The sequence below is a fragment of the Spermophilus citellus genome (genome assembly GCF_964194105.1).
Source record: "Spermophilus citellus genome assembly, chromosome: 13".
Classification (NCBI taxonomy): Eukaryota; Metazoa; Chordata; class Mammalia; order Rodentia; family Sciuridae; genus Spermophilus; species Spermophilus citellus.
In genome coordinates this window covers 57,287,732-57,300,759 of record NC_138193.1, presented here as the reverse complement: position 1 = coordinate 57,300,759, position 13,028 = coordinate 57,287,732, and the positions used below count along the sequence as shown (strand labels likewise).

General features: G+C 41.2%; 1 protein-coding gene across 8 annotated transcripts in view; it reads right to left on the bottom strand.

The window, feature by feature from the left end:
* Positions 1-3,203: 3,203 nt before the first annotated feature.
* Positions 3,204-13,028, bottom strand: part of LOC308632247 (uncharacterized protein C2orf42) — a 33,986-nt gene continuing 24,161 nt past the window's right edge. For 3 of the 8 annotated variants that reach the window (XM_081264168.1, XM_081264167.1, XM_081264169.1), the window contains exons 8-9: positions 12,142-12,304; positions 3,206-4,911 (exon numbers count right to left, since the gene is read on the bottom strand). In XM_081264168.1, the coding sequence (XP_081120294.1) occupies positions 4,703-4,911; positions 12,142-12,304 (372 nt within the window). In that variant the 3' untranslated portion in view covers positions 3,206-4,702. Of the gene's footprint in view, positions 4,912-11,096; positions 11,152-12,141; positions 12,305-13,028 lie in introns of all 8 variants that reach the window. The other 5 variants (XM_081264166.1, XM_081264165.1, XM_081264164.1 and 2 more) reach the window with 3 other exon arrangements.

The window sequence follows — 13,028 nt, the reverse complement described above, 5'->3', positions numbered from 1 at the left end:
TATAAGTAGCAGGTGCAGGAGAGGTGACTCTTGCCAGATGGTGCTAAAAAAAGGCCCAACTCTGATACACAGGACTCCTTTCATTAACCCCTCCAAGACCAAGGAAGAGTGGGGGAGGGTTGCCTCTCCTCTGCCTTTTGGGGATTCTACCTCAATGCCCTCCTTCATCTGTTACTTATGCGTTTTTTTGTTTTGTTTTGTTTTTTAACCAGGGATTGAACTCAGGGGCACTAGGCCACTGAGCCACATCCCCAGTGCTAATTTGTATTTTATTTAGAGACAGGGTCTCACGGAGTTGCTTAGCACCTCGCTTTTGCTGAGGCTGGCTTTGAACTTGCAATGCTCCTGTCTCAGCCTCCCAAATTGCCAAACTGCTGGGATTACAGGCATAAGCCACCCTGCATGGTTTAATGTGTGTTTTATTTTGTTGTTGTTTTTTGGTACAAGGGATAGAACATGGGAGCACTTAACCACTGAGCTATATCCCCAGCCCTTTTTTGAGACAGGGTCTCACTAAATTGTTTTGGCTGGTCTTGCAATCTCCCTCCCTCAGCCTCCCAAGTAGCAGGGATTACAGGCATATGCCTGAACACCTGGCTACCTAGTGTGGTTTTGTTCTGAGACAAACGGCTGAGAACTTGGAGGGGTAGGCCATAGTGTAAGATGCCTTCGTTCATACCCTCTAATATGGTCACTAGCATCTCAAGACTGTGAGGGAGACCTGACCAGATGATCCTTTCTTGCCAGAACCCTAGAACACAACTTCAGTGGAGTCTCCAAGAGTATGGCTCTATGTCATCCTTGCTATGAGATATGAGGTGACCTATTTCAAACTGCTGAACCAATTTCCTTATATCAAATGTTCCACCTAGCTCACAACACCCTTATGGACTCAGATGAGCTCACTTGTATCTTTATTTTTACGTGGTGCTGAGGATTGAACCCAGTGCCTCACACATGAGAGGCAAGCACTTTACCATTGAGCTACAGCCTCAGCCCCTCAGATGAGCTCACTTGTGAAAAAAACTTAGGTCAGTCCCTGACCTGTGCCACATTAGCACTTTCTTTTCTTCCTTACAGGAGATGGTCCTTGTCAGTCTCCTTCAAGCTACTGGAGGCTAACTTCTCTCCAGGGTTCAGGCCATCCTCCCATGATGGTCACAGCAATGTCACACAAGGTGAAAAATTCTGGGGAGGGGCAGTAAAAACTGTGCATGCATCCTATACGGGTATTCCAGTAAAGAGTGAAGTAGGTGCTAGGGTAGAGAAAACTTCCCACAGTTCACATGAGGCAGAGGGTCACAGATGAGCCTTTGGCCACCCTTTCTTCCAAAGCCCCTCGTTGGGTTATGAAACGCACCCTAAGAAAAGAGAAGCTGCTATTAACAGCCTGAACAAGGAAACCCCAAAATCTTTTGTTTTATGGACAACGCAGGAATCACCGCCCTCTTAAAGCTGACCCTTCTGATCAGGTGGGAATTAGTGAAGACCGTTCACATCAATGCAGGTAGATGCAACGCCCACCACGCGCCAGACGGACTACTGGTTCAGTGAGGTGGACGGTGCTACAAGTACTTCACAAAGGAAAACCGAATTTCAGAGATGCTGAATGGCTTGCTCAAGGCTAGCAGCACACAGCAAGCGGTGGCCCGGGTGCAAACGCACAGCTCTTTTCGGGGCGCCCTATTCTTTCCCTACCTGACAGGCACCGCCCAGGTGAGGGCTGCAAAATGCTAGAAAGGGCTGACGACAAATTAGCGGCGGGACAGGGCGGGGCGGGGCCCTGGGCGCAGCGTTCCCTGCAGCGACGCGCGGTTGGGAGCTCGGGTGCTACTCGGCACCTCGTGCTCTGAGGCCGCTCCGCCGCCCCAGAGGACCTCGTGCCCACATCCAGGCGTAGGCCCGTCCGCAGGAGGGCGCAGCCGCCCAGGGTGCTAGGAAGTCGGTGCCCGACCGCCCAACGATCGCCCTCTGAGAAGCCTCGCGCCAGGCCGCTTCGTGCCCGCTTAGTCAGCAGCTCGGCTGGGCGCGCAGGTCCAGGCTGGGCCCCAGGGTGGGTCACGAGGCGGGCGCGGCCGGGTCGGCCCCCGCCAGACCAGCGCGCGCAGCTTGCCCTCCTCCCTTCCGCACCTCCTCCTCTTTCCTTTCCCCTCCCCCTCTTCGCTCTCCACTCCCCTCCCTGAGAGGGCCGCAGCGCGCGCCACGTCCCCAGCCCCGCCCCCGCAAGCCACGCGGGGAACCCCGGTGACGTCACCACCTTCCAGCCCTCGCATTCCCGCGCTCTCCAGAAAAGACGCGAAGGTGGTGACGTGTCCTAGGCTCCAATACGGCTGCGCTGGCAGCGTAGGTAACTGAACGTCCTGCGGCGCCGCCTGGTGGAAGAAAGCCGCTAAGGCGGCCGGAAGCGGCGGCGCGGGCGAGGGGAGAGCGTGACTTACGTCATCGCGCGGAGGCGAGCAGGCGGCTGCCGCGTGACCAGCCCCCACCCGGGGTGTTTTAGTGTCGTCTTTCTCTTATTTTAATTGTGCCTCCACTTTTTTTTACTTTGTCTCTTTTAGAATTTGTCAAGCTAATGTGATTTATTTTAGAAAATTTAGATGTTAAGAAAATTACATTGTTATCAGCATTCCCAGTCATTTTTAACTATCTACCTTCTCTTGCATTTAACACAGTTGTGATCTTACTGTATAACAGTGGTATTAATTACAATAATTCCCTAGAAGTGACAAAAAACATCACTTGAGCTTCAAGACTTAAGAAGAGTTTAAAAAAAAATAGGTGAGATGAGTGATTCACAGCTGATGTGCTGTAACTCACATCATCCAGATGAGGAATGGGTGCAGTGTTAAATAACTTGCCCAAAGTCGTACTTTAATAAGGGTGGCGGAGCTGGGTTTTCAAATTCAGGGCTTAAGATCTGAACCTTAAAATGAAGACTGGGAAAGACTGTGAAAAATGAAGCTAGGGAGAAAAACCCACAGGAAATTCACAGAGCTGTGGAATCGGAATGTTTTCTACTTTTGGACGGATCAATTGGAAATATTCACAAGGAATGAGGCTAGTGCCCTCATCTGTTAGAAGAACTTTATGGTAGTGTCAGAAAACCCCTCACAAATGCATCTCAAGTGCACCGACCTCTAGCGCTGCTCTTATTAGTGGCAATGAAAGGTGGAAGGAAAGTTATGGATCAGGTCACAGTCCTACAGTTGGGCACTTTGTGTCACTTGGAAACTTGATAGAAATGCAGAATCTTGAAGACTTAGAATTTATGAATCAGAATATACCTTTTAATCAGATCCCTTTGGTGATTCCGATGCATGTTAAAAGTTTAAATGGGCCATTATAAAACTAATTCTGTGGAATCCATACTTTCAGGTTTCAGGAGCCATAGTTCCTGCCAGGAGCTGTTCTGTTCTGAGCATGAATAAGCCTCAGTAGGAAGTGGATCAGATGAACTCTTGCCCTGGACAGTGGCCCACCTCTACTCCCATGTGGTTGTCCAGCCCTATTTTAGTGTCCATGAACAATTGTTCATTCTAAGCTGGCTAGAACTGAGTTTCTATCATCTGTAATTGAAAGACGACCAAGAGCCTACTTCATATGGATTTTTTTAGCTTACTGTCCTTGCTTTCCAAGGACAATGAATTTAAGAAAGATATTGAAGCAACACGTTATTGTAATTAGAATACTGGAGTAAAACTAAACATTTTTTAAAAAATATATATTTTTAGTTGTTGATGGGCCTTTATTCATTTATTTATGCTGAGAATTGAACCCAGTGCCTCAAACATGCTAGGCAAGCGCTCTACCACTGAGCCTAAACTCCAGGCCCCCTAAACATTCCTTTTAATGTGTTTCCAACAAGATATATAACCTCAAAGAGGCTGCTTACTTAAAAAAAAAAAAAAAAGGATTCAATGAGAAAAATGATGATATGAGAATGTAAAACAAAGTGCCTGGTATATGGTAAGCACACAGAAAATATTTGTTCCCTTCTTTCCTCCTTGAAGACACCTTTCCATTTCTTTTTTAGTATCTCCATTCTGTGATCAGTGAATCCATAAACAGAATTTTATCAACTTAAAACTTTTTGAAGAATAAAAAAAGGAAATAAATGTCAAGTGACTAAGCAATTATAAGTATTAGTTAGAAATATCAATAATCTCTTGCTGCCCAGACCTTTTTTCCCTATATTTCACTATCAGGTCAATCTCTCCTAAAGTTTACAGTGGAATAATTAGGCCAGCATGAGGTATAATTTGGAAAAACTAGTGACACTTTGCTTTATTTGAGAACAGAATAAAAAGCATGGCTGGAACTCTGCCAAGATGGTCCTTTACCTTCTGCCCTAACTGGGATATTAATTTTCTAACACTGTTGGCATAAGGCTGAGTGCTGCTAACTTCTTAGAGAACTAGAAAAAGGTTGAAATAAAGTCTAAGGGTGAATCTATAAGAAGGAAAGTGAGTTGGTTTTCTTTTTGTTCCTTTTAAAACTGTAGCCAGTTTTAAACTGTCCAACTTATAATGAAGATAGTACAAAGCAGCACCCAAAAGGCTATTTATGAGTTTTTCTTCAGCAGAACCCGATTTGCTAAGAGCAGTTTCACTAAAGAATGGGGCCATCTAAGTGCCAAACTAGTATTTAAAGTGGTCAAGGTGAGGATGTGCAAATTTAGCAGCAAAAAAACTCTTGTTTTGCCTCAAGGGAAAGTGAGAGTGGTCAAAGGGGCCAGTTCCAAGGGCTGGTCCAGAGGGGGCCGTTGGTCTTGGTAGTCTGCCACGTGCCCATTCCGGTGGTGACCATACTCAAACTTGATCCGCAGTTCGCCAATCTTGGATTGGGGAAGGATGTCTGGGATCCACTCGATGATGAAAGGTGTGGGCTCTTTTTGATCTGGGGAAGTGTTTCCTAAAAGCGGGAGGGAGAAGGACCACTAATTAGTACAATTCCACCTGACTCTCATGGGCATTCCTTATAGCAAGAAGTGTCTTGGGATGGAACAGTCTCCTCAGCTTTGATAATCAGAAAGTTGAGAAGGACCTACATAGTTAATGGTGAATAGAGTATCAGGTTTTCTGATCATTATAAAATTAATACACATATTTGTAATTTAGGTCTTTCTTAACTGATGTTGCAGGCTAGAGTGTCAGCTGAATGGCAGATATGAAACAAAAAATTCAGATTCAATTTCTGTCAGTTAAAATAAGGATGGTTTTCAGGAGAAAAAGTAAAAAACAAATTTTTTTTTAAATATATAACAAAAGAATGATAGAGGAGAAAGACCCTAACTAAATATATGTACAGTATACCTTTTTTTCTCTCAGTATTACTTATTTCTGACTTCATAAACTAATATTCTATTTTTTAAAAATATTTAGTTTTTAGTTGTAGTTGGACACAGTACCTTTATTTATTTATTTTTTTTAATTTTTATGTGGTGCTGATTGAACCCAGGGCCTTGCATGTGCTAGGCGAGCGCTCTACCACTGAGCCACAACTCCAGACCCCTAATATTCTATTTTTCACTTCACTATCTTATTCCCCCTCCATTTTATCCCCAATAACTTTTCATCCTTTCTTCTTCTTCTTCTTTTTTTTCTTCCAGTGCTGGAACCCAGGGCCTCATGCATGCTAGGCAAGAAATAAATTATATTCTAAGACACTTCTCCTTACTGCCCCTTCTATCAAATTGTAACATAGTTTCTGAGATCTCTTTGTATCATCTTAAAACCACAACAGTTTTCACATGGCAAAGTTTCTTTTCCCATCAGAAAAGTGGCTAGTACATCTACATCTACTAAGCATTTTGTAATCAAGGACCTTAGAATCACAAAGATATAATATGTAACATCTGCCAAACTTATTTATTTTTAAAAAAAGTAATGCTTTTTTTCCCCACAAAATACTTATTACTATCTCTTCTTAAAGACAGAGCTGGAAAATACTACACTGGAAAGATTTTATTATGCAGGGGAAAAGAAAAGATAGGCATGACTCCTAGTTGTTTTTTTTTTTTTTTTTCCATCATTGCTCTTGAAATTCTCACTATCTGAACAAGAAAAAAAGATAAAAATGTTTGATAGGAAATAAAATGATCATGATTTTTGTAGGTGATGTCACCAATTTTACAGAAATGGGAGGGAAGCAACTACTATTATCATTACTAAGACTTTATTAAGGTTAAGAAACTTGGTTAAGAATCTGACAAAATAATTATGAATTATAATTTTCTCCTGGAATAATACACAGTTAAGAGAAAAGAAGGGGCCTCTCATCTTCATGGGATACATTCTAAGACCTTCAATGGATGGTTTCCCAAACACACACACACACACACACACACACACACACACACACAGACTCTCTCTGTTGATATATACACACATATATACACATTTGTCTGAGTCAGCCCATGTGCTATGTGAGTGAGCTAGCATGTGAGCTTATAAAGGAACTGAACTGACATTGCTGCCTGATTGGGCTGTGCAATGTATGTGTGCCTTTTCGGTTGCTCTGCCTTTGATCCCACAGGCACCTGAGATGGGTGTGGCTTTCTAAGCTGTCAGTCAGACTGCTGACCACAAGACATCATCAAGCAAGATTCCACCCTCCAAAATCCAATCTCTTGCCTTATTTGGGTGGAATATTCTATGAATGGCTTCTCCCCAATAAATAGGGGGGTTTCAAGTGTGCTTGCTCTCTTGCCTGCCTCTTGTCTTCCTTGCTCTCCTTGCCCTTCAGCATAGGAGCTTGATTCTTGAGGCTGCAGAGCTGTCCTGAATCCCGAAAAAGGTATTTTCTGTGTTTGTGTATTTTTTTAAATTGTCAGCCCAATCCACCAGGAATGACTCTGATTCTGTTGCATATTATGACACACATATAAACTTCAATTTATATATTAGACACACTAAGAAATTAATAATAATAATAAAGTAAAACAGTTATAACAATATACCATAATAAAATTACCAGCATCACTACTCTTGTGCTTTGGGGTCATTATTAAGTAAAATAAGGGTCATCTGTCTACAAATACTGAACTGATAGTTAAGATTTAGTCTCTGAGGAGTGGGGATATAGCTCACTGGTGAAGCACTTGTGCCTAGCATGTGTGAGGCCCTAGGTCTAACTCTTGGCACTGCAAAAATAAATAAATAAATAATTTTGGCTCCTGAGATAGCTGTTAAGTGCCCAATGGGCAGGTAGTATATATATATTATGGACTCACTGGACAAAGGGATGATTTACATCTCAGGTGGTATGGAGAAAGATTAAGACCTAATTTCATCATGCTACTCAGAATGATGTGCAATTTCAAACTTATAAATTGTTGTGTCGGGAGCAGTGTTGCATGCCTGTAGTCATAGCAGCTGAAGAGGCTGAGGCAGGAGGATCACAAGTTCAAAGCCAGCCTCAGCAACTTGGTGAGACCCTTTTTCAAAATAAAATATAAAAAAGAACTGGGAATCTAGCTCAGTGGCTAAGCAACCCTGGGTTTAATCCCCCATACAGAAAAACAAACAACAACAACAAAAGCAACTTATGAATTATGTATTTCTGTAATTTTCCATTTAACATTATCAGATAGAAGTTGACTGAGGGTAACTAAAACTACAGAAAACAGAATTGCAGATAAGGGTATTACTGTATACCAAAACCAAGAGCTTCCCATACAGTGGCAATAACAAGTTAGAAACAACTATCTCATTCACAAGAGCAACAAAAAAATGTAATATACCTAAGAATATGTTCATAAGAATCTGACAAAATAATTATAAATTATAATTTTCTCCTGGAATAATATACAGTTAAAAGAAAAGAAGGGGCCTGCTAGATAGATCACAAAGCTAGAAAAATAATTAAAACTATGGCTGGGGCTGGAGATGTGGCTCAAGCGGTAGCGCACTTGCCTGGCATGCGTGCGGCCCAGGTTCGATCCTCAGCACCACATACAAATAAAGATGTTATGTCTGCCGAAAACTAAAAAATAAATATTAAAAAATTCTCTCTCTCTCTCTCTCTTAAAAAAAAAGAAAAGAAAAAAACTATGGCTGATGTAAGGGGAAAAAAAAAAAAAAAGGAAAATGCCCCAATATGCCTAGCATTCATTCAGACATTTAACAAGTCTTTAATGAATACCTATTATGACCAGGCATTTAGCCATCATTAGACCATGTGGTACAGTGATTAACAGGAGTGCCACAGTTCACTGCCTTGGAAGGGCTTATAGTATAGTCAGTGGAAAGAAAACTGAGTACTAGATGGTTGGTGCAGGCTCTGGAGTCCAAAATGGTGTGAGGTTGAAGCAGCACTACCACTTACTAGGTAGGTAACCCTGGGGGGCGGCGGTGGGGGGGGGGGCGGCGGTGGGGGGGGGCTGCGGTGGGGGGGGTGGCGCTGCACTGACCTTCTCCTCTGTTTCTTCCTCTGTAAATGGGGATCATGAAATCTACCTCTCAGTGGACTGATGAGCATTAAATGAGGAAATATAAGGCACATATAAAGCATTTAATTTTTTTTTGGTACTGGGGATTGAACCCAGGGGTGCTTTACTGAGCCACATCCCCAGCCCTTTTTATTTTTTATTTTGAGACAGAGTCTTGCTAAGTTTCTGAAGGTCTCACTAGATTGCTGAGGCTGGTCTCAAATGTTGTGATCCTCCTGCCTCAGCCTCCTGATTACAGGTGTGTGCCACTATGCCAGGCTATATAAACCATTTAAAATAACACCTGGCACAAAGCAATTGCTAATTAAATGCTTTTTATAGACATTATTGCATAAATACCCTAATTAAAAACAAACAAACAAACAAACAAACAATTCATCAAACAGAAATGACTTTTGATAGAATTCTCCCAGTGAAACATCTAGGCCTAAAGATTTCTTTTTGTGTATGTGTGTTCATTCTGAATTTAATTTCCTTAATAATAAAAAAACCCATGGCTCAGTGGCAGAGTGTTTGCCTCATACATGTGAGGGACTGGGTTCAAACCTCAGCACCACATATAAATAAGTAAAAAAATGAAGTTAAAAAAAGGTCCATGGACAATTTAAAAAATATTTTAAAAATAAAAAATACCACAAATGATAAATATGCAAAGTTAACCCTCTTTAATATTTGAGGAAAATGCAAATTAAAAGAGAAAAAAAAAATTTTAATCTATCAAATCAACAAAAATTAAAAAAGAGTTTCTCCGTTTCTCTCTTTTTTTTTCTTTTCCTTTCTACAGTACTGGGGATTGAACCCAGAGCCCTGTGCATGCTAGACAAGCACCCTACCAATGAACTATAGCCCTAGTCCAAGAAATGCTTAAACATGGCTAGCAGGAATACATTCTAAAAATATTACAATCTTTCTAGAGAGCTGATGGATAAAAGCCTTAATATATACATAAACTTTGATCCTCCAATTTCTTTTTTAAGACTTTATCCCAGGGAATATCCTACATAAGTTAGAAAATAAGAAAAGTTTATTTACAAGGAAGCTAATTTCAGTACTGTTTTAGTTAATAGAAAAAAGTTTGAAACAACTTAAGTAGGGGATTGATTAGGTGACATTCCAATGAATGAATTTTATATACACACATATATTTATATGTCTTTATGTATTTTTTTCTTTTTTTGTTATTGTTGCTGGGGTTCAAATCTCGGGGTGCTTTACCACTGAGCCACACCCTAGCCCTTTTTATTTTGAGACAGGGTCTCACTAAATTGCGGCTGGCCTCAAACTTGCAATCCTCCTGCCTCTTCTGCCTCCAGAGTCATCAGGATTACAAGTGTATGCCACTGAGCATGTGCAGTAATTGAGTTTTATGCAACTGCTAAAAAATATTATTGTATGCTGGGTGCAGTGGCCCATGCCTATAATCCCAGCAATTCAGGAGACAGAGGCAGGAGGATCAAGTTCAAAGTCAGTCTCTACAACTTAGTGAGGCTCTAAGCAACTTCATGGGACCCTGTCTCAAAATAAAATAAAAAATAAAACGGGCTAGGAATGTAGATCAATGATAAAGCACCTCTGGGTTCAATCCCCAATACCAAAATACAGACATACATACATAAATAACACTGTAAGTTGGGGGCGTATTCAGTGTAAAACATGTGCTTAGCATGCCCAAGGCCCTGAGTTCAATCTCCAGCACCACATAACCCACAAAAAATGAAACAAACATGGGGATGGGGATGTGGCTCAAGCGGTAGCATGCTCGCCTGGCATGCGTGCGGCCAGGGTTCAATCCTCAGCACCACATACAAACAAAGATGTTGTGTCCACCGAAAACTAAAAAATAAATATATATAAAAAAAAGAAACAAACAAACAAACAAATAAAACCCTGTGTATTCACAATAGCTAAAATGTAGAAGCAACCCAAGTGTACATCTACAGATGAATGAATAAACAAAAAGGTATATATACATACAATGGAATGTTATTCACCTTACGAAAGAAGGAGATTTTGACTTAAGCTACGAACCTTAGAGAGAACTTATGCTAAGTAACATAAGCAGGTGCAAAAGAACAGATATTGTATGATTCCACTTATGTAGGTACTAAGAGTAGTTAAACTCAGAGACAGAAGTAGAAGGTGGGTGGCTAGGGATTTGGAGGAGGCAGGTATGGAGAGCAGAAAATGAGTTCAGTTTTTTTTGTGTGTGTGTGTGTATGTGTGTGGTGTTGGGGATTGAACCCAGAGCCTTGTGCATGCAAGGCAAGCATTCTACCAACTGAGCTATATCCCCAGCCCAGAATATGAGTACAGTTGAGGAAAATAAAAAGTTCTGAAGATTAAGTGATGGTTATTCAGCAATGTGAATGTACTTAATGCAAAATAATTGTACACTAAAAAATAGTTTTAAGCTGGTACATGACGCACACCTGTAATCCCAGTGACTTGGGAGTCTGAGGCAGGAGGATCACGAGTTCAAAGCCAGCCTCAACAAAAAAGTGAGGCACTAAGCAACTCATGAAACCCTATCTCTAAATAAAATACAAATAGGGCCGGGGATGTGGCTCAGTGGTTGAGTGTCCTTGAGTTCAATCCCTGGTACTCTTTAAAAATAAAAGTAGTTTTAAACTGGTGTGGTGGTGCATACCTGTAATCCCAGTGACTCAGGAGGCTGAGGCCAGCTCAAACAACTTAGGAACACCCTGTCTCAAGATGAAAAATAAAAAGGGCTGCTGAGGATGTAGCTCAATGGTAAAGTGCCCCTGAGTTCAACTCTCAGTACAAAAAATTAAAAAATAAATAAAAATAGTAAATTTTCTACTATGTATATTTTTAAATAATGATAAAAAAGTTTAAAAAATAACATTAAAGACAGACATGGAGGGCTGGGGTTGTGGCTCAGTGGTAGAGCGCTTGCCTAGCATGTGTGAGGCATTGGGTTCGATCCTCAGCACCACATAGAAAACTAAATAAATAAAATAAAGATGCTGTGTCTATCTACAACTAAAAAAAAAAAAAAAAGATAGACATGGAAAGCAGTTCATCATGTAGTAATAAGTAAAAAAAAAAAAAAAGGAGCAGAAGTACATCCCATGTTTTGGAAACTCTTGATGTACAGAAGAGTCTGAAAGGATATGCACCAAGAACTTAACAGTGTTGCTCCCTACTGCATGGAGGGGTGGGGATTAAATGTGGTTTTAAATTTAGTCCTTTATGTTCTATAATGAAATCTATAATTTTTCTCCAGAGAGACTCTATTTCTCTAACATGTATGACTTCTGTAATTTTATTTTGAAGCAGTGGCTCAAATGAGACAAAATACTTTATCCCATCACTGCCTTTACGAAATGAATATATGTGTCTTTTTTTGATTAAGGTCAAGATTCAAAGCCTCAGAGAGCCAGATGTGGTGGTGCATGCCTGTAATCCCAACGACTTGGGAGGCTAAGGCAGGAGGATTGTGAGTTCAAAGCCAGCCTCAGCAATTCAGTGAGGCTCTGAGCAACTTAATGAGACCCTGTCTCAAAATAAAACATAAAAAGGATTGGGTTATGGCTCAGTGGTTAAGTGCCCCAGGTTCAATCCCTGGTACCAAAATAACTAACTAACTAACTAACTAAATAAATAAATAAATAATTTAAAGCCTCAGAGAGTGTAATGTACAGAGATGACCCTTGAAGGAAGAAACTCACCAACTTTGAGGAAAGTTTTTAGTTCCAAGGGTCGCAGCACTGGTTGCTTTTCTATGCGACCGTAAGTTTCTGCTATGCACTCCACTTCCACTTTGGGGCATTTAAACAGCTCATAAGTCCCATCTCGGTTCTGGATAAAGCTACGGGTGATTTCCAAGGGCATCTGGATACCAGGACAAAACAAGAAAGGTGAGACATGGAAAACTTTCAAAGTAGACAAATACCTGGATGGCAATAAATCTTTTACGATTCCTTCTTTCTTGTTAAGTGCCAATGAATTAAAACTTTCCTTTGTATTTCTGAGTAAATCCTGTTCACAAATCTGCCTTTTCTCCTTTACATCATTTCTGGCTTTCCTTAATTTGAACTCCAGCAAAATCATATACCAATTGAACCTGTAAGATCTTCACAACTACAGGGCTGCTACTGACACAGACATGCTCTAAAATCAGTTTCATTACTTCCCCTCCTGGCAGCATTCTTCTGAACAGTGTTTTGATAGCACTTACAGCTCACCTCACATCCTGTGTGCTTCACACTATCCTAGGACTGAGCCAGATAGAGTCTGAACCAAATAGCAGGGTGGCCCTGAGCAAGCTAACTTCTCAGGGCCTGTTTTCTCATCTGCAAAACTCAGTGTCTACCCATGCATGGCTGGGAGGGTAAAGGAGACAATGTAGGTAAATAATGACCAGGAGAAGCTGGTCAATGATCACTGGCTCATTCTCCTAACCTGCCTTTGCCTTGGGTTGCTTTGATGCTTTCCTGAATGCTACCTATTCTAGGCTAGAAGCTGCCTCTGGACACCCTGCATTTAAAGTTCCCAAGTCTTTAGTGCTAACACAGGCCTTTTCCTGGGTTCATAGGAAAGTTCCATAGCTACCAAA